The sequence below is a fragment of the Prionailurus viverrinus genome, chromosome A2 (genome assembly GCF_022837055.1).
Source record: "Prionailurus viverrinus isolate Anna chromosome A2, UM_Priviv_1.0, whole genome shotgun sequence".
NCBI lineage: Eukaryota > Metazoa > Chordata > Mammalia > Carnivora > Felidae > Prionailurus > Prionailurus viverrinus.
The window spans coordinates 163,000,378-163,021,524 of record NC_062562.1 but is presented as its reverse complement, the minus strand read 5'-3'; the positions used below and the strand labels follow the sequence as shown (position 1 = coordinate 163,021,524).

General features: G+C 57.0%; 2 protein-coding genes across 7 annotated transcripts in view; both read right to left on the bottom strand.

The window, feature by feature from the left end:
* Positions 1 to 513: 513 nt before the first annotated feature.
* Positions 514 to 19,401, bottom strand: LOC125159499 (zinc finger and SCAN domain-containing protein 2). 6 transcript variants are annotated; one of them, XM_047847955.1, is made up of 3 exons: positions 19,391 to 19,401; positions 4,509 to 5,850; positions 514 to 2,835 (listed from the first exon to the last, which is right to left on the bottom strand). In XM_047847955.1, exon 2 carries the CDS (start codon positions 5,377 to 5,379, stop codon positions 4,768 to 4,770), a length of 612 nt encoding a protein of 203 aa, XP_047703911.1. In that variant the 5' UTR covers positions 5,380 to 5,850; positions 19,391 to 19,401; the 3' UTR covers positions 514 to 2,835; positions 4,509 to 4,767. The 6 variants fall into 6 exon arrangements, with proteins under 6 accessions (XP_047703911.1, XP_047703940.1, XP_047703920.1 ...); XM_047847984.1 differs by lacking the exon at positions 19,391 to 19,401 and adding an exon at positions 13,568 to 14,202 and having other exon boundaries at positions 4,509 to 5,407; XM_047847964.1 differs by lacking the exon at positions 19,391 to 19,401 and adding an exon at positions 7,683 to 8,428 and having other exon boundaries at positions 4,509 to 5,407.
* ZNF775 (zinc finger protein 775) overlaps positions 14,559 to 21,147 on the bottom strand; it is a 20,549-nt gene continuing 13,960 nt past the window's right edge. Inside the window, exon 3 of the mRNA XM_047847869.1 lies at positions 14,559 to 16,882. Within this exon, the coding sequence (XP_047703825.1) occupies positions 15,318 to 16,882 (1,565 nt within the window). The 3' untranslated portion in view covers positions 14,559 to 15,317. The remainder of the gene's footprint in view (positions 16,883 to 21,147) is intronic.

The following is a 21,147-nucleotide window of genomic DNA, read 5'->3' as shown; positions in this document are numbered from 1 at the left end:
TTCCACGGGTCCTGTCCTTGAGTTACTGACACTCAGGACCTCCCTTGGCTGATAGATGCCATCGATGCGGCCCCAAATCTGTCACGAAGAGGAGGACACAGAAAGAAGGTGCTGGGGAGAGCCTGGGCTGTGATCAGGGCCGGCGCCTTGGCAACAACAGGACTGTCACAGCTAAGCAGACTAAGCTCAGGAAAGACACGAGGCTGGCCAAGGCCCCCAGGTGATGGGGATCACCGCGCAGGCTCTCAGCAGGTCTGGACTCACTCTCGGCTGAGCAAACAGTCGAGGCTGCTTGAAGGGGCCCCAATATCCGTTACCCAAATCCAAATAGCAGTCATCATCCAGATTGCAGGGGAGGGGGGAGCTAAACTATTCACTGCTGTGGTTTTGATCTCTGCTTGCTATAGCCTTGACAAACCATAGCACACAGCTCCTCGAGACACGAGGGGCGCAGAGATAGAGCCCTTTGCCCTGCTCCCGGCGGAGCCCCAAATGACCACAGCTCACGCCAGCTGATGTCGAGAGAACATTCATTCCACTTGGTCAGCTCCGGCAGGTATCGGTGACCGACAGAAATATCCAGCCTGGACGACCATTGACACGCACTCCCGCGTAGCCATGGGGGCGTCCCTCCTGTCCCACTGGCCCAAGTAGGGGAGGACCTGAGGTCTCCTACAGTCATTAGTGCCCCAGGGGAGCCAGCTCACAGCCCAGTGAAACGAACCCACAACCCACGTGTGAACTCACCTGCCACCTCCTCCCACCACCAGCCACCCTCTAGCCTCCAGCACTTGACCCATCAGCCAGTAGACAAGTATTTCCTGAGTGTTATGAGCCCAGCCCTGTGCTGGACCCTGTTGGGGTTCAAGAGGAAATGGCACATCCCTTGCCCTCAGGGAGCGCACAGTCTAGCTGGAGACTCAACACACACACACACACATACATACACACGTGCGCACGCATGGAAAGCCAGAGTGCAAGGCGGCATGTGCCCCCGAGGGTGAGACGGAGTTAACACAGGGACCTTCAGAGAAAGAGGATGGAGGTCCTGGTGGAGAAGTGGGTTTGGGGAGGACGGGGGAGGGGCGCATTTCACAGCGATACCAGGGAAGGCAGAGGCCGCAACAGCGCATGAGGGCTGCGTGGTTAGACTGGAGGGAGGTGAGCTGACAATCGATCGGCAGGGAGGCTCCCTCCCTGAGGCTCCCTCCAGGCAGGCCAAGGATCAGAGCAAATGGAAGCTTCTGGAGTGCAGAACTCCTCCTGTTTCTCTGATCTCCCCCAGCACGGTTTGTTATTCCAGGACGAGGCGTGCGGCAGATTTGCAGCAGGCTGCAAGGGAGACGGGACAGGCAAGATCCCAGGGCAGGAGCTGGGGAGGGGGGCCTCCAGACAACCCTGACCAAAGCCCAGCTGGGCCCTAGGACCTCCCACCAGAACGCTCCACAGCGCCCCCCACAACTCCCATTGCTGGGATTTGATCTAAATCCATGGCTCCAGGCCTCTCCCCACCCCCAAGATTTTCACTAAGTAGAACTGCATCTGGAGGTCATCGAAACCCCAGCCCAACCCTAATCGGCCACACCTCTTCAGATGAGTGGTTTGTTCTGGGGAGGCCAGTGAGCTCCAGGCCAACCCGCTCAGGGTGGAAACAGAAGTCCTCTCCCTGCTGGTGGTCCAGCCTCTGCCCCTCCACATCCATGCACGGACCTCGGGAAAGCTCCTTGGCCTCAGAGCTGGCGGGCACCAGGAGCCAAGCTCCGTCTGCCCCCTCAGCCTTCCCCACATCAGGCCTGGCTAAACACCTGGTGTGGCAGAGGCTTGGCTGCTGGGAAGCAGGATCCCTCCCCCCGGGTGGACCCAAGGTCACGCACACCCTACACCATGGAACTCCCTGCTTTCCCCGCCACTTTCATGGTGAGATCAGACAGAGCCCGGGCCAGGGATCCTGGGCATGGTGAAACCCAGCAGCCAGAGCAAGCACCCCAAATCAGAGAAGAGCGAACCCAGCCCAGAGAGCCTCCAGCAACGTCTGCGGAAGGGAAGAGAGGTTCCAGGAGCCTGAGGCCCCGTGAGGCCTGGGAGGAGAGCGACTAAAAGGGTCCCCTCCTCAGAATTCTTTATTCCTGAGTGAGGGAAGGAAGTTCAGCAGGGGGAGGGAGAAATGCTACTTGTGGGGTGGCCCTGACCCAGGGATCTATCGTAGGTAAGGAAAGAGTGGCAGGTTCTGTCCTGGGGCTGAGATTCTCAGCCAGGAGTCCAGGAGCTCTGGCATTGTTTGTAGATTCTCGTGTCTCCATGAGTATGCATTTTCCTGGGGAGAAGGTTCATATCGTTTGCTAGATTTCCCAAGGGTTTCACACCCCCAAAGTCTTAAGAACCATTGCTCTGAAAGGAAAGTGGAGCCTTGCAAGTATGGTTCACACCTGGGGGAAAGGCTTCGCCTCTAGAGCCAGGCCTCCTGCTGACTTTGCTGTGTTCTCTTGGGCCAGTTACTTGCTGTCTCTGATGGGCCAGGCAGGCGCAGAGAAGCTGGCTCTCCACACAGGCACTGTCCCTGCTGCCACATGAGAGTGGAAGTCTGTGGCCAGGCAGCCAGGACGAGCTCTTCTCTGGCCGTGACTCCCAACTGGTTCGGGGAGTTTTTCCACCGGGGCACAGAACCGGCCTCCAATTCCAGGCTGCATCAGTCCCCTCTGCAGGGCACCTCCCGAGGTAGGTCTTCTTAGGGGACATGTCCTCATGCCGGTGGGCAGGGCCCCAGAGGGCCCCATTCCTAGACTCTGTGCCCAGATGTGCCTCACACACTTCCCAGAGGTCCTGCCCACTCCACATCTGTTCATGGAGACAAAGAGATGAGGGTCAGGTCTGGGGCTCTGACACGGCCCTGCCCAGCCACCCCTCAGTCACCTCTCTGGGGCTAGGCGGGAGGAGTCCATGGGGCCACCCTGCACTTGTCCAAGGCTTTCAGCCAGTCCTTTTAGCCCCCTACAGAGCACTCCAGGATTATCAATCCCATGAACCCCTGAGACAACTTGGGGTTGGGGCATGTGGGCTCCAGATGTCCCAGGTCCCAGATTAATCTCTTCATCTCTGCCACTAAATACTAGTCCACACTGCAGCAGCCACCTGGTGGCAGGCCAAGGGCCACTGATGTCCAAGGAGCCACAAACTCTAAGGAAGGGCAGAGGGCAGGGACAGGTCTCCAGCACCTAGCAAGGTGGTGGCACAGGCTGGGCACAGAGCAAGGGCTCTGTGAGTGCAGGTCCCCTCCGACGCCCCCAGCTCCCTTCCTCCCAACCTGCTACTGTGGATGCCAAGACCCCCTCGGGCACCCAGGGGCGCCCCTGCCCAGGATCCTACCACGTGGGATCTTGTCACATCCCCACAAGCTCCACACTCCATTTTCCCGCTAGTAAGAGCTTCTCTTGTGGGCAGTGAAATAGAGATGAAGGGTCTTGGGGGCCAGGCTTGCACTGTGACACCACAGTACTAAGTACTAAGTGAGTACTAAGTGAGATTTGGGGCAAGCTTGGGTGAACCTGTTTGTTCACCTGCCAAATGGCTGAAGAAGCCTGTGCTTCAGAGCACCAACTTGGAATCAGGAGCCTGGGAGACAGTCCTGGCTCTCCCCCTTGGTCAAGCCTCTTAGCTAGGGGCTTCATTTTCTCTTGCCCAGATGACCCCACAATGCTGGAGGCTCCTGCTCACCCCACTTTGACCTGTCCTCACAGTGCTTGCATTACCCCTTGAACTGTATGTCTGAGATCACCACGCTCTACTCATTAAACATCTTGGTGTCCTCTCTTTATGGCCACAAAGTCCTTTGTGGGGCACATATGGGCCTCCTCTATCTGACCCCCACCTCGGAAACCCCACACACCTTTGCTCTCCCTAGAGAACCCTTTATTCATCCCCCGGACCCAGTTCAAGCCATCAAACGCTTTGGGTGACACCAATCACCTCCCCCACCTCCCAGAATATGTTATAGTTTGTCCACTAGGATAGCCTGCATCACCTGTGTGTGTACCAAGTGTCACCCCTCAGATGACAAGGCTTTGTGTCAGTGCCTCCTCCCAAGAGCACAGCACTGTGAGTGGCACACTGGGGTGCTCAATAAATGTTTCCAGACCAGTGCTGTCACCCTCTTTTATCTAGTAATATTGACTACAATCCTCACAATATCCCAGGGAGAAGTCCCTCTTAAACACAACTTAAACAGATGAACAAACTGAGTCATAAAGTGCAATGATTTCTCAAGTACACCAGATAGTAAGTGTTGGAGTCAGGAGACCTTGGGTGTGGAGGGGGTAGGGGGTGGGTGGGTCTGGGGACTGTGGAGAGAGGCCCTCTCCAGGTGACTTTCAACTCTGACATTCTGGGAAAGAAGATCTAGTAAGAAGCTTGTCATACACCCAGAGCCCAGTTCACCCCACCTTCCCTGCCTGCCCCTGACCCCAACCCCTGCCCAGGCCTGAGAGGGGATCGGGCCAAACCTTAGGTCTCACCTACTCTAGGCCGGGTGAGCCAGAGGAGGAAAACCAATGCAGGGGCCCAAAGCAGCTGTGGACGACCAGCCGTAGGGTGGAGAAGACTCGGAAAGAGGCGGCCCAAGCGGGGCAGCGGCCCACTCCTTCAAGACCCCAAGCCAGCCCTCCCCGTCTCTCAGGATCAAATCCAGAACGGGGGCCGCAGCCCAGCGCCATCTCCTGGAGTCACGGACGCGGCTCTGGGGCAGGAAACCGGCGGCGGCAGGCCTGGCGCGCATCATAGCACGCGGCCTAAATGGGCCGCCTGGCCCTCGGGCCCGTGGCCGTGGCTGCGCTGGTGGGTCTTGAGCGAGCCCTCGCGCGCGAAGCTCTTGCCGCAGCGGGCACAGAAGTAGGGCCGCCGCTCCCCGAACACGCCGGGGCGGCGCGGATGCGGTGCGGGCATGCGCGCGTGGGTGCGCTGGTGGTTGAGCAGGAAGCGCGGCTCGCGGAAGCAGCGGCCGCACTGCGCGCACTGGTGCGGCTTCTCGCCGCTGTGGATGCGCTGGTGCGTGAGCAGGTTCTGCTTGAGGCTGAAGCAGCGGCCACACTCCGGGCAGGGGAAGGGCCGCTCGCCGGTGTGCGTGCGCTGGTGCACCTCCAGGTTGTGCTTGACGCTGAAGGCCTTGCCGCACTCGGGGCACACGAAGGCAGCCGCGCGGCCCACCCCAGCGTGTGCCTTCTGGTGGCGCACCAGGCTGGGCTGCTGCGAGAAGGTCTGGCCGCACAGTGGGCAGCGGTGAGGCTGCTCCTCCGCGGGGTGGTGGATGACCAGGCCTCGCTCGTCCCCCAGACCCTCCTCCCCGTCCCCCGCAGGGGACCCGCCCCCCGAGGACGCCAGCTCTGTCATGGGCACTTCCAGCCGCAGTCACCAGTCCCTGGGGAGGCAGAAGCAGAGAGAGGAGTCAGGGGTGGGGGGATCCAAGGATCAGCCGGCCCCCAACCTCAGGGTCACTGGACCTTGAACTGGCTTCCCACAACTTCAGCATCCACCCCTCTACAGTCTTGTTCAAGCCAGCGTTCCCCTGCTGGAAAGCCCTTCTTTCTCCTCTACCCTTTAATCACACCCTGCCCCTCCTTAAGGCCTTTCTCAAGTTCACCTCCTGCTAGAACCTTTCCCTGGCCCCTCCAGCCCCTCCTGAGCCCTACGGCCCAACCTTATGACCCTCAGTCATCACAAAGCCTTAAGGACAGAGCCGCCTCCTTCTTTTATCCCCAACAGCAAGCACCCAACCTGCCACACAAAGTACTGAATAAATGCCAACGGGTGATATCCAAGGGCTTCTAGTCTTACAACTTAGCACCTGCATATGTCTTATCTCTCCAACCAGCATCTCAAGGAGGGAGGGGATAGGTAGGTGCATCCCCAATCTGGAGGGAGGGATGGGGTCACCGGTGGCTCACAGATATTTTTGAAAAGCGTAAAAGAAGAAACAAAACAAAAACCCTGTACACTTGAAAGTAATCTCAATTAAACATTAAAGGCAGCAGCTCTTTGTTTATCAAAATGTGGCATGCCTGCAAAAGGTTTGCAAGTCACTGAAAGGGAGGGTGACCTTCCCTGGGGGGTGGGGGGGGGGAGGGCGGTGCTGGTCTCAGCTTGATTCCTCTTGGCATCCCCAAGACACAGAAGCCTGACCCCGAGGCTCAGCAAACACCCCCAAGTTCGGCTCCATTCCATTCATGCTGGTTCTAAGGATTCTCTTCCCCATAGCACCGTGGTCTCTTAAATTGTTTCCCACTGTCCTCACAGCAACCCCAAGGAAGGAACAGGGCTTATTGAGCCCTACTTTATAGACAGGGTAACGGAGGCACAGTGAGGTCACCTTACTTGCCCAAGGTCGCACAAGGTGAGCTCGGACTAGGCCCTAAGTTTCCTGACTCACTGTCAAAAGCTCCTCTCAATGTGCCAGCTGCTCACCAGCTAAACTCCCCTCAAAATACACATGCATGTACAAGACCACCACACCACTATCCTGACCACTGCAGAGTTCTAGATCACCCAAAGGGCCACTGCTCCTGTACAACCCTGTCTGCAACCACTCCTCCCATGCCCTCCCCCGCAAATAAAAGCCTAGGGCTCCTGTTCCTGCAGAGCACTGAGGCCTGCCCCAGAGCAGGCTGAGCCGGCACTCCCCTGCGGTCCTCCACCCCCATCAGGGACCTAGACCTCCATGCAGGCCTTCTCTACACTTCCAGATCTCACTGTTCACTACAACCTCAGTCGATCTATCTGCAGAGTGGGGTCTCAGAGATCCCCCTTCTTTCTCCCCCTACCCTCAGGCCAGGGTGGAACACACACCCGCCCTGGAGAAGGGGACCAGTACTACTTGCAATGGACCCCACCCACGAGGCTCTCAGCCCGCCAGCTGCACTGACATTTGCAAAGACAGACCATCACGGTCCCCTCGGCCAATCTCAGCCTGCCCTTGTCCCTGGACAGCCTCCTCGCTCTCCCCGGCATGTATCTCCGACCAAGGACCCCACTACGGAGAGGGTCTAAAGCCACGGCCCCCTCTTCTCCCCCAAGTTCCTCCATCCCCTCCCGCACTCACAGCCCAGGCTGCGCCCCTGCTCCTCCGGTCTCCAGCAGTGGCTCTCTCCTCTAGAGTCTGCGCTGCCCAGCGCAAATACGGTAACTCTCCCGCAGCGACTCCCGCGCCCCTTCTCCCTCGCCCCCATAAAGACGGCCAGCCTCCCGCACGGCCCTCCTTATCAAACTGCTGCATTAATCAAAAGAGCTGACCCCACCCACCCGACCTCCGCACCCACAACCGGGCCGACTCCCGGGGCCAGAGCGACCCAGGAGAAATACGGGAAACTCTGCGTCGCAACCTCGCCCCCACGAAAAGACGTAGGCCTCCCACCCTGCTGCCGCAACCCACCCCACGTCGCTGCAAGGCCCGGCCTCCTCGGCCACGGATGCGACCCACCCCCACCCCCAGCTCCCGCGACGCCCCCCGGGAGAACCACGCGACCCTGGATAAATACGCAATTAAGTCGCGGCGCTCCCCGCTCCCGGAAAGGCTCTGCGCGGCTCCCGGCAAATACGGTAGCGCGCCCGCAGTGACCCGCCCCCAAGGGTCCGGCACTGGCCTCGATAAATACGGTAATCTCCCGCCGCGGCCCCAGCCCCGGCGGCCCGGGACTCACGTGGCGCCGCCTCCCGAGCCCTCCGTCTCCGCCGCAGCGCCGCAGTCGCCAGCGTCGCCGCAGCCGCACAGCAGCCCCGTGAGGCTGGGAGGTCTAACTCGCCAACGACCTGGCTGGCGGAAAAAGGAGGGCTGCGAGCGCTGCGCCCGCCCGGGCAGGAGAGGGAAGCCGACGGGAGCCGCTTCGGGAGCCGGAAGCCCCGCCGGGCGGGTCACCCCAACTTCCCCGGCCCCCCCCCCCCGCCCCCGGCCTCGGCCATTCCCATCGCCGGATCCCCCCGAGGCCCCAGTCCAGCAGCAAGAGCCTCATCCCCATCTCCGTCATCCTAAAACAGCGCTACCCAGGCCGGGCCCACGATCTGCCCCCAGGAAGCCGGAAGGGTCTGGGGCGCTGGCGGTTTAAGCCTTTCCTTGCAAGAGAGAGCAGGGGGTGAAGGCAGGAGCCCCTGCTGCGCAGCCTCTCTGCGCGGGGTGTCTGGGAGACAGCCATCGAAGGGGCGGAATCAGAGCTGCCCCAGCTGACGGGGTTGCGAAAGCCTCCCCCTACTCTGTGGCCCGGTTTATGCCACCAGGACGGCTGGCAGCAAGGAAGAAGTGATACCCCTACTGTCCCCACCTCCTCAGAATTGGTCTCATTCCGATCTGACCAAAGATATCCCATACAAGGTATCCCGGAGGGGCCTGGACTTCAGCTCAGGGCATGCTCTCACGGTTCTGAGTTGGAGCCCCACACTGGGCTCTCTGCTGTCGGCGCAGAGCTCCGCCTAGGCTCCTCTGCTCCCCTCTCTCTGCCCCTCCCCTGCTTGTATGCTCTCAAAAATGAATAAACATTAAAAAAAAAAAAAAAAAAGATAGGGGAGCCCGGGTGGCTCAGTCGGTTGAGCCTCCGGCTTCGACTCAGGTCACGATCTCCCGGTTTTTGAGTTCGAGCCCCGCGTCGGGCTCTGTGCTGACAGCTCAGAGCCTGGAGCCTGTTTCAGATTCTGTGTCTCCCTCTCTCTCTGCTCCTCCCCTGCTTGTTCTCTCTCTCTCTCTCTCTCTCTCTCTCTCTCTCAAAAATAAACAAACATTAAAAAGAAATTAAAAAAAAAAAAGATATCCCATAAAAGAGCCACCTATCACACCCCTTTAGACAGGCCTGGGCTGAATTCCAGCTTTCAACTGTCCTTCAATAATAATACCCCTTACCTATACATTACTTTTCTTTTTACAAAGCCTTTTCCCATTTATTATCTCGTGGGAGCCTTCCAATAACCATGTGCTGTGTATGTTACACAAGTATCATTATCCTATTTTATAGATGGGAAAATAAAATAAAATTGAAATACAGAGAGCTTCCCTGGAGACCCAACGCTCTAAGCGGCCAAGCCCAGATGGGAAGACAGGGCCACCACCCAGCTCACTGTCCCCTGCACCACCCTGGTACCAAACCCCAAACAGAAACAGGGTGTGATGATCGTGATTGGAAATAATCTTGTCCAGAGTGAGAAAGTGCCTCAGAATTCACATCTCATAGATCAAGAAACTGAGGCCGGAAGGGAAAGCGATTTTAAGTGAAAAGTGCTGAGAGGAACATCAAGTAGCCTTTTTCTCTGTAACCCCTGGTAGCTGCCAGCTGGGGCCCGGGCAGAGCTCCTTACAACAGATGGTGGATGTGACAGCTGGGGTGGCGCCATCCCTGAGGAGGGGCTGTGGGAGACACAGGCCTCCCAGCCCTGTGAGGTCGCCCCTGCCACTCCACCCTCAAAACCTGGGAATCGTAGAATTCCGGGGGGGGGGGGGGTAGCTGGAAATAAACTCAATCCCTTATTCTCAACACCAGACCTGAAGATCAGGCCTGCCTGCTTTCACATCCCGCTCTGTGGACCAGTGAGTGCATCCCAGCAGGTCCATCCTGCCACCCTCAGCCTCTCAAGGACCCACCCCGACCCCACCCCCTCCGTGCTGCTTTTGTAGCAACTCACTGAAGTATGCGGGACTTCATGAGTTAGACATCCCAAGGACGTTGGTATTTAAAATAGAAGCAACAGGGAGGGAATTCTGGGAAGCCAAAAGAAATGAATCCACCAGGATAGATGTGCCCATGGCATTGACAAAAGGACCCCTTAACCACTGATAACTGATACCCACGCTCTACCCAGGGGCTGGCGCTTTGCTGGGGGGGGGGGGGGGGGACAGCCACACCTCCCAGCTCTCCGGCTCCCTTTGCAAAAGTTGTCACCTGTCAGAGCAACCAGCTTTCATCTCTTCTGCAGGCTACAGGACAAATGGGGACACTTGGTAAATGACCAGGTTTCTCAAAAGCAGCAACAACACTATACCTGAGGATGTCACCCATATTTTTAGCAGCACTTTCTAAGTAAGCTGTGCCAAAATGGAAAGGCACACGGTGGGGGGATGGGCGTAGGAGGGAGACAATGCCACCTAACACCCACCTTGTCAGTGCCAAGGGCCAGGGGATCCCGGAGGCCTCCACTCTCTGCTCTGCCAACGTGTGATTTCTGCTGAGTCACCTCATTTCTCTGGTTTCATACACATGCAACCCCCCCCCCCACAACAGACACCCCTCCCTCACCATTCTCATGTGCTGCGGCGAACACAATAGAAAGGAGATGTGGAGACATTTTGCAGAGGAAGCCATGCCTCTTTACACAGGCAGGGCTAGTGGCCGGCACGGCAATCACCGCGGCTCCACCAGGCTCTTGTGACAGCCGGACACTGGACCCTAACAAAAGCCTAGGCTGCTCACAGCCAAAGTGTCCCCAAGCAACGCAGGCTTGTGGCCCCCCGCTGTGAGTAGAGCCCTGCCCAGGGCCCTCCCACTCGCCCGGGGTTTACTAGGTGGACAATCACCCCCGCTTGCTCCTGCAGTACCCGCGGGGCCTTCCTCCAGCTCTCCTGCTCTGGGCTCGGTCCCCAGGGCTTTCCTGCTCAGCTGGGCAACCACTTCCCCCCTCACTAGCTCCTCCCATCTCCCCCAAATTGGACAGCGGTCACTAACATCCCCTTCCAAAGCACCTTGTGCTGACTTCCAGTTGGGATTTAGCACACCTTTGTGTTCCCACCGGGCTGTGAGCCTCAAAGGGCAGGGACCATGTTTTTGGCACCTCTGCATCCCAAGCGCCCAGCATATAATAGCTCCTCAGTCAATCTCTGTTGAATGAATGAATCTGGGTCTGCAAGCTCCATCTGGGAGCGTGGAGAGAAGAGATGCCCGCCCCCCCCCCCCCCAGCTAGCCAGTGTGCTGATGTCTTGTAAGGAATTGGGGGGGGGGGGGGCGGGGTTGCAGGGAAGGCTACGGCCCCAGCATTGGGGGCTGGGAGACCCCGCCGACCCCCGTTCAGAGATGTGGGGCTGTGGGTGCGCGGTGTCACCTGCACCCAAAGTTTCTCTTTCCTTGACACTAAAACCCAAGATGTGACCTATGATCAACTCAGCCAAGCCCTTAAACTTGCAGCTGGCCTACTTAACACAGGTGGCGACTTCCTCCTTAGGGGATGGCGCTCTGGGGAAAAGCCCATTCTTCTCTTTCCACAATAAACGTCCACTTGCACAAATGCTGTGCAGGTAGCCACACATGGAGTTTATCAACGTGACGACTGGAGCTGCTATTTATTGAGCGCTTGCTGTGTGCCAGGCACTATACTATATGCTCTCCCACAGGCTATTTGCACGGGGTCCCATGGCATACGTGGGAAAGGCAGAAGTCTGCCCCCGAACTCTCTGACTCTGTCCACTACTCCCAACAACAAAGGAAAGCTCTTTCTAGGTTTACGCGGTGGCAGGGAGAGAGACACAACATTTCTACCCCTTCTCGGGAGGAGCATTACTCCTAGGACTGTACTGTCCAACAGCCACGTGTGGCCATTTAAATCAATTAAAATAAAACAACATTTTAAATTCTGCTTCTCAGCCTCACAAGCCACATTTTAAGTAGCCAGTAGCCACAGGTGGCTGGTGGCTAGGGTATCGGACAGCACAGCTATGGCATGTTTTCATCATCACAGGAAGTTCTACCGGATAGCGCACCCCTCCTTCCAGATCTGAGTAACCTAGGAGACACCACTCTCTTTTGAACCCAAAAGACGAGCTCTAGGATACCATTCGTTTCTCTCTCTTCTCTGCCACGATCCAGTAAGAACACTGCCATGTGAGAACACACTGTTTCCAGCCGCAACACTCCTCCTCTTGCCAAAAGGTCATTTTTTTGTTTGTTTTGCCAGACGACTTGATAAAAGGAAAAGGTCTCAGAAGCACCCCCCACACCCACCAGGAGCTACCAAGTCCCTGCTGGTCCCGCGGCCTCCCTGTGGGTGCACCTGCTAAGAGGGTTTCCAGCCTATTCTCCCTGGGGCAACTCCCTGGGGCTGGGCAGCAGGAAGCCAAACTCTCCTGAGGAGGCTGCCCCCCTGCCGGCTGACTCCTGACTGGGAGCTTATGATGCTTGCCAAAGAACCACCATTTTCCAAGCTCCAGGGTCATTATTCTTAGCTCCCAGCCTACTTCTAACACGAGGATGATGCGGGCACTTCCAGAAACCCCAGCTCCACCAAGCTCATCTGGCCCGTTGGAAGCTTGACTGCGGGGTCCCTGACACAGACCTGCACTTACCTGGATGTGGACAGAAGTCTTTTAAGATCCTGACTGGCTGTTTTCTGCACCCCCGTGGAACTCTTTTCTCTCCGCATGCTCTAGAGTATTCGGGAGTGTAAGCCACTAGGATAGACCTGACCTCCTTCCTTGTCTGATTTTATGACATGACGTTTCCTGAGTATTCCCTGGCCTAGTTTTATTCTTCCAAAATGAGGGGGGATGAATATGGAAATTGACGATCCAGGCCACCCTGGGAGAAGCCTGGGGTCGGGACAGTGGAAGGGGCTTGGCTAACAGGAGGCCTGGCACCTGCCCTTAGTTCTTAACTTGAAACAAGACCTGGCAGACAAGTCCCTCTGCAATATCCCGCTTTCCCGGATCACTGCCCTGCCACGATCACCGACCCGCAGTGAGGCTAAGTGACACGATGAACAAGGAAGCTTTAGGAAGGGGGCTGGGGGCTGCTCTTCAAGAGCTGGCCGTACAGATTGTTCTGAGCTACGTGTGTGTATCAGTGACTTTCCACGAAGGTTCATGAACTCCTCAAGGAGAGGGGCCCTGACTGCTATTGGCTGAATTGCGTCCCCCTCCAAACTCACATATCGAAGCCCTGACCCGCCCCCCAGGTGATGGCATTCAGAGACGGGTCCTTTGGGAGGCAGTTGGGTTTCAGTGAGGTTGTGAGACTGGGGTCTTCCTGACGAGATTAGCGTCCTTGTGAGAAAAGGAAGAGACGCACCCCTGTCCCCACCGTGTGAGGACACAGAGAGAAGGTGGTTGTCTACAAGCCAGGAAGCGGGCCCTCACCAGGAACTAAATCTGCCAGCCCCTTGATCTTGGACTCCCAGCCTCCAGACCGTGAGCAAATACACGTTCATTGTTTCAGCCCCCGGCCCGTGGCACTCTGTTGTGGTGGCCCACAGCGTCACTCCAGTTTGGCACAGCGCCTGGCACACAGTAGGCTTGTTTAGTGAACCGATGTTTGCCCTCCCCTGACCTGGTCCATGGGGCAAGCATCGCAGTACCTCTCTGCTCTAATGGCACCCTGTCCCCCTTGTGACCCAAAGCACTCACTTGTGAGGACCGGTCACCTCGGGTTAGTGAACGGACAGCCTCATGAATGTGCACGGGGAAGAAAGCTGCAATTAGACCTTGTTAACCCCTAGCAACACAGCTCTTTGATTGACTTAGCCATCAAACACAGGCCTTTGTGGACAACGGCCCGTTCTATTGTACAGAAACTCCCATCTGACTGAGGCCTTCACCGTCTGCCTGCACTGCCCCTCAGGCACCTGATTTGACAGGGCTCCTTCCCGACAGCAGCCTTCTAATGCAGGAATGGTACTCTGGGACACCTTCCTGGAGGAGGTGGGCTTTGCTGGAGTTGGCCTCAGGATTTGCTGAGTGGCAAAGTGGAAGAAGCAGATGACTCCCGAACTTTCCCCCTGTTTCAAGTAGGTGTTGCTGAGATCCCGGGCCCTTGGCCTCCCTGAGCAGGGCAGCCTGGGACAGGAATTGCAGGAGGGGGCAGGCATTACACGGGAGGTAGGGCAGCGCCTAGCGCCTAGAAGAACCCTGCTGGGCTGAGAGCCCAACTCTCACATCCGTGCCAACATCCGGGCCCAGCTCACCCAGTGGGAGATTCCACACAGCAGCGTTCGCAACGGAAGACCTGGACCAGTTGGGCAGCCCGGCTGAGCGCTGACCGTTACTGGTGCCCCCGTTAACCCAAGTAAACCCCGTCGCCTCCACAGGTCTTCCCATGATGCTACAATAATCAGAGCTCCTGCCGGGTGAGGGGATTCAACAGAACCTGAGAACGTGGTGGCCAGAAGCCGGGCTAAATCCGGCAGCTCCTGGAAAACAGGTAGCACTTCCTCCAGTTCAGAGAAACCGGCGGGCCCCTGGGACACAGGCAGGCACAGTCCGTCCTCCTACAGAATGCTAGGGTCCCCTCTTTTTCCTCCCACCTCCCAGCTCTCCAGCCCTAGTGCCCCAACACCCACCCTCCCCTCCAGAGGCCCGGCCTGGAGCCCCGCATCCTTGTTTTGGAAGGGACCCCTGGGGACCAGAAGTAGAGGAGGGCATGTGGGAAGACACCAAATGGCTTGGAGAGGGTAGGAGAGTACTGCCCCCCACCCCCAGCCAGAACCAGGCATGGGGAGCTGCTACGCTCAAGGTCGAGCTCCCTGTCCCGGTCCTGGGGGCAAATGGATGCCTCAGAGCACACACAGACCTAGAGTTCCGAAAGGGCAGCTTACAAAGGACAGTGAGACCACGTGAGACAGTCCATCCTTCATTTTTTTCTCCTCTGCAACACTGACGTTGAGAAGGATCCAAGTCAGTGACGGCCACTGGGAGCGCCACAGGAGGGCTTCTTTTCCTGCTGTGGGCCCCTCCCCAAGCTACTGAACTTCAGCTGCCACCCACCCCTCTCGTGTCAGTCCGGCCACCACACCCATACCAGTCCCAACGTCCAGCCCGCTGTGGCAGCACCCTGGGCTTTGGGGCACTCAGGGTTGAGAAGGACCGCAGAGCCATTCAGTCCTTCCAAACATATGCACTGAATGGCCATTAAGTGCCAGGCACTGCCCTTGACATTGGGACTGTGCTTGACCCTCCTCAGCCGCGACTGCTTGGCTTCTGTCCTTGCTATACCAGCGCGTCTGTTAAAACTGCCGGCACTAGACTGGCCTCTGGCCGTCCGGCAGCCTGCATGGGACAATCAGTCCAGCCCTGGGCCATTCCCCACCTCCCTCCCACCTCCGAGGGACAGACGGACACATCCGGCCTCCTGAGTGAGGAATGCTTCGTCTTACGTCCTCCCTGAGCCCACACTGGGACCTCTACCTGTCCCCTTTGGGATGCTACTGGAATTCTGTTCTCTAGCCTTCGGAGCCCGGAGGAAATCGCCTTTTGACGGGGGTTTACCCCCTGGGGTCGTAGGAGCCACCATTCCTGGCCACGCGCACCCCCCCACGGGCGCACCCCCACGGGACATCCCCTCCCGCCCCCCACGAGTCCGCTTGGGTCCGAGGCGCACTAAAGCGCCTGGTCCTTGGCGCCGGGGGTGGGCGCCAGGGCCCCCCGGTGCACGCGCTGGTGCTTGAGCAGGTGCTGCTTCTGGCTGAAGCCGCGGCCGCACGCGGCGCACAGGTAGGGCCGCTCGCCCGTGTGGTTGCGCCGGTGCCGCGTCAGGTTGGGCTTCTGGCTGAAGCGGCGGCCGCACTCGGGGCACGGGTAGGGCCGCTCGCCCGTGTGGATGCGCTGGTGGATGGTGAGCGCCGACCACCACGAGAAGCTCTTGCCGCACTCGTTGCAGATGAACTGGCGGGGCTCGCCCGGCCCGGCCAGGCCCGCCCGCGCCCGGCCCCACGGCGCGCCGCCCGGGCCCCGGGCCGCCTGGGGGCCGCGCGGCGGCGCCGTCAGCCCCGGGGGCGCCTCGGCCTGCGGCTCGCTGCGCACGGCGGGCCCGGGGCGCGGCGGCGCGGCGGCGGGGGCGGCGTGCGCGCGCTGGTGGGCGCGCAGGGCCGCGCGGCTGGGGCAGCTCTGGCCGCAGCTGGGGCAGCGCGCCGCCTGGGCGCCGGGCAGGTGCGTGCGCTGGTGCTTGAGCAGGTGCTGCTTCTGGCGGAAGCTGCGGCCGCAGTGCAGGCAGGGGTGCGGCCGCTCGCCGGTGTGGTTGCGCAGGTGCCGCGTCAGGTTGGGCTTCTGGCTGAAGCGGCGGCCGCACTCGGGGCACGGGTAGGGCCGCTCGCCCGTGTGGATGCGCTGGTGGATGTTCAGGGACGACCACCACGTGAAGCTCTTGCCGCACTCGTTGCAGATGAACTGGCGCTGCTCGCCCGGCCCCGCGGCGGCGACTGCGGCCCGGGCCCCCGCCTGGCGCCACCAGCCCTGGCAGAGCCCCAGCCAGGCCCACTCGGGGCGGCCCCGCGGCGGCCCGGGCCGCAGGCGACAGCCCCTGCGGGCGGCGGCGGCGGCGTCCCGCAGCAACTCCTGCAGCCCCGCGCGGGCGCCCAGGCGGTCCCGGGCGTGCGCGCGCTGGTGGATGCGGAGGCCCACCTGGTGGCGGAAGCAGCGCGCGCACTCGGGGCACGAGTGGGTGGCGGGCCGCGCGTGGGTCTTCTGGTGCTTGAGCAGGTGCTGCTTCTGGCTAAAGCGCCTCGCGCACTCGGGGCAGCAGAAGGGCCGCTCGCCCGTGTGGTGGCGCTGGTGGCGCGCCAGGTTGGGCTTCTGGCTGAAGCTCTTGCCGCACTTGCCGCACAGGTACGGCTTCTCCCCGGTGTGGGTGCGCTGGTGGATCTTCAGGGACGACCACCAGCTGAACCTCTTCCCGCAGTCCAGGCACACGAAGTGACCCTCGCCGGCAGAGAGAGCCCGGCCCGCCAGACCCCCGGCCTGCTCAGGGGGAGGGGCCCATCTTGGACCCCCAGGCTCCTCCTGTCCCCCCAGGGCCCGAGGCTTCCCCACGGTCTGGCATGGCGGGAGGCCCCGATGCTGCTGGAAAATGTTTTCCTTATCCTTCTCGGAGAGCACGGCCTGCGGCATCAGCGTCTGCAGCAGCCACTCGGGCTTCTCTTGCTTGATCTTCATCACCGGCCCATCTCCTGCCGGGGACAGAGAGAGAGTGGACGCGGAGGGTCACTCACTGCCCGTGGGGTGGAGGGCAAGAAGTGCCAGGAAGGCAGAGCAAAGGCAACGGGGCAGGAAGGAGGAGTGGAGAAGGCAGCTTTTAGGAGGAAGTAAGGGGGTATAAAGAAGAGAGCGGGGACGGTAGAATAAAGGCAGGTCGGGGTGCCGGGAAGGGCAAAGAAGAAAAGGACAAGAAAGGAAGAGAGGCTGATGCCCCGCCTTCTCTGCCCTGAGGCCCTGAGATGCAGGGAAGGTTAAAGAAACCAAGCCAATGACCCCTCCGACCAAGCAGAAAACGGCCAAGCTTCCAAAGCATCTCATTCTTTTTTTTTTTTTTTAATGTTTATTTTTATTTTGAGAAAGACAGAGACAGAGAGAGTGCAAACAGGGGAGGGGCAGTGAGAGGGGGAGAGAGAGAATCCCAGGCAGGCTCCGCACTGTCGCTGTCAGCCCAGAGCCCAGTGTGGGGCTCAGTCTCACCAACCATGAGATCATGACCCGAGCTGAAATCAAGAGTCGGACCCTCAACCGACCCAGCCACCGGCATCTCATTCTTTTTCTAAGAGGATCCATGTGCCGGGAGCTTGCAAAGTGAGCGCACGCCCGGCCCCTCAGTGTTTGGGGGGCCTAAGCTCCACTCCACTGCCAGGCTCTCCAAGGCAGCCGCCCCGGTGCCTGAGCACCTCGCCTTCTTGGACCTTGGCTGTTCGGGAACTTCACCCTGTCTCCAACAAAACAAGAACAAGAAAGCAGGCCAGAAAGGTCTAAGCACCCAGAATAGGTGCTGCGCCGTCCTGACTAAACCCGGGCTGCTTTACTCCCCACGCAGCGCTGTGCGCTCAGGTCTACAGGGTGTGTGTTCCCCTGCTCGTGGACATAAGCCGTGATGGAAAAGGTCTGCTACAGACACTAAATACAGACTGTGTGATTCCACTTAGATGAAATTCAAGAGCTGGCAAAACAGTGAGTGAGAAGTCAGGATAACGGCCCGCCTATGGACAGTGTTGTGACTGGAAGGGGGCCTGAGGGGCCTTCCGGTGTCCTGGCAGCGTTCTCTTTGTCAATCTGGGTGCTGGCTTCATGAACATGTCCACTTTGTAAGAATTTATAGAACTTGTGATCTGTGCCTTTTGCTGTGTTATACCTCAACAAAAAGTTTACATTCAATAAAAAGCAGGTGAAATTGGGGCGCCTGGGTGGCTCAGTTGGTGAAGCGTCCAACTTTCGCTCAGGTCATGATCTCTCAGTTCGTGAGTTCGAGCCCCACATCGGGCTCTCTGCTGTCAGCACAGAGCCGGCTTCAGATCCTCTGTCCCCCTCTCTCTCTGCCCCTGCCTCTCTCTTTCTCTCTCTCTCTAAAATAAATAAACTGGAAAAAAAAGTAGATGAAATAAAACAGTTGTGAACAAAAGAAGAGAAACTCTAAATAAGTTCCAATATAAAAAAAAAAACAATAAAGTAAACCCAAGGAAGTAGGAAGTAGGGATTAATAAAGATAAAAGCAGAGATTATAGGATGAAGGGAACATAGAGATATAAAAAGGAGTCTAAAAATCCTAATGCATAAATGTTGTATCAATTTGAAAAATCTACATAAAAAGGATGATTTTGTGAGACGACATAAATTAACAAAACTAACTCAAGAGGAACTAAAAAAAAAAAGAAAATGCTAAAAGATAACAAAAAAGACAGCTAACATTCTACCTCGAAAATGGGTAACAGTTCTCTTAATGATAAAAACAGGTTCTACTAAAACTTCCAGGGAAGGTTTATCCGCAGCATGCATAAACTGTGACAGTGACTAGGAAGGGGAGGGAGCCCCCAGGCTAGCATGGTCCAGTGTCTATAAGACGAGGGCAGAGCAGGCGGGAAACTATAGGTTTAGCATTTGAAAGTAGACACCAAAAACGAACAAGCAAAAATACTAGCGAAGCAAGTTGAGCTGGGATCTTCCCCAGGAAAGCAAAGATGGTTCAACATAGTTCATGACATTGACATTTTAAACGTGAAGAACTTTCTACAATCTCAATACGGAAAAAAATGTCCTATGATAAAATTCAACATCATTTCTGGAGGGAGAGAAGGAAGAAGGGCTGGAGGGAGGAGGCTCTTAGCAAACTAGGAATATGAGGAAACTTCCTTAGGTTGACAAAGAAGCTGCACTGGCGGCTGCAGCAAATGTTATAACCAAAGGCAAGAGATCAGAAACCCATTCGAGTGACGAACAAGGTGATGCTCACCGTCACTGCCACTCTTCAACATTGTCCTTGCGGAACTAGCCAAGGCATAAGGGGAAAAAGAAAAACATATATAAATATTGGAAAGGAAAAGTGTCATTGGCTGATAATTATTCACCTAGGATGTGCAAAAGAATCTGACAAAATATTAGAAATAACAGGGTCGGCAAGATTGCCCGATACAAAAACATACAAAAATTCCTTTTTAAAAATGGCAATAAAAGCTATGAAATAACTGGGAATATACCTGATACACATGCAAAGCTTATATAAAGCAGGGGCCCCTGGGCGGCTCAGTCAGTTAAGCGTCCAACTCTTGATTTCGGCTCAGGTCATGATCTCATGGTTCGTGAGTTCGAGCCCTACGTTGGGTTCTGTACTGACGACTGTCTTGGGAAGCCGCCTGCTTGGGGTTCTCTCTCTCCCATCTCTCTCTGCCCCTACCCCGCTTGCGCACACACACACATTCTCTCAAAAAAATAAACTTAAAACAACCCTTATATAAAGCAAACTATTAAACGTTATTGGAGGGATAAAGAAAAGGTAACGAAGAGGACAGAAACATCATATTCCTAGACGAGGAGGAAGGAAGCTCTTCACTCCAAAACATGTTTAAATTCGGTGTCATCCTGGCGAAGCAAATTACAAAATTTCTGATGTGCATAAATCATCCAGGAGACGCTAAAAATGAGCCAGGAAGAATCTGGCTTCTGCACCACTGAAAGCTAAAATACTACCCCTGCATACCTATTCGAACGGCCCAAATCCAGAACACCGCCAACACCGAATGCGGGCCAGGATGTGGAGCCCCGGGAACTGTCACCCGCTGCTGGAGGCAATGCCAGAATGGTGCAGCCACTTTGGAAGACAGTTTGGCGGAAGGAGACCTACGCTCACCATACAGTACAGCAACCGCTCCCCCACGTCTACACCCAAAGGAGGTGAAAACCTCTGTCCACACAGAAACTTGCACCCAGATGTGGATCGCACACGCAAACTGCACAGGACAAGTGCACGCGTGGCTGTGCCGGGGGCATGAACTGATTCAGACCTTTTGGAGAACAATCGGGCAGCGCTTATTACAATTATAAATGTATCTGACCTTCCACTTCCTCCACCCAGCAGTTTCTACTCTAGGTGTTCGGCCTAATGAATGCTTCCGTGTGAGCGGACAGAGGAATGTCTGAAAATATTCACTGCAGCGCTATTCGTAACCAGTACTGATTCCCCATCAAGAATACTGAAACAAAATTATCACTCCCTTCACAGTATGGAATAGTATGCAGCAATTTAAAAGAATACAAAGGCAGGGGCGCCCGGGGGGGCTCAGTCAGTTAAAGGTCAGCGCCCGGGGTGCGGGGGGGGGGCCTCAGTCAGTTAAAGGTCAGGGTCTTGACTTCACCTTAGGTCATGATCTCAGGGTTCTTGAGTTCAAGTCCCCCGTTGGGCTCTGCGCTGCCAGCCCGGAGCCTGCGTGGGATTCTCTCTCCCTGTCTCTCTGCCCCTCCCCTGCTGGTGCGTGCGCTCTCTCTCTCCTTAAAATAAATAAATAAACTTTGAAAGAATAAAAAAAAAAAATAAAAGAATACAAAAGAGCAGTATAGGGTGGCATAAAGATTTCTGAAACACTTTAAGGAAAAAACAAAAAACACAGATCGCAAAATGGTATCGTCTGACCCAATTTATGAAAAATAAAACTATGGACGTGCATATGCACAGTCCAGGATGATTCACGACAGTGGTCACCCTGTAGACAATGTGGACAATATAAAGGCTAGACAGAAGAGGTCAAAGGGGACCCTTGCTTTTCCTGCATTGTTCGATTTCTTTTTATGTTTATTCATTTGAGAGAGAGACAGAGAGAGAGAGAGCACATGTGCACCAGCAGGCGAGGGTCGGAGACAGACAGAGACAGAGAGACAATTCCAAGCAGGCTCTGCAAGGTCAGCACAGAGCCGGACACAGGGCTCCATGCCACCAACGGTGAGATCATGACCTGAGCTG

Coding starts and splice junctions, on each gene's coding strand:
- LOC125159499 (XM_047847955.1), bottom strand. CDS start 5,379: ATGACAGAGCTGGCGTCCTCGGGGGGCGGGTCCCCTGCGGGGGACGGG.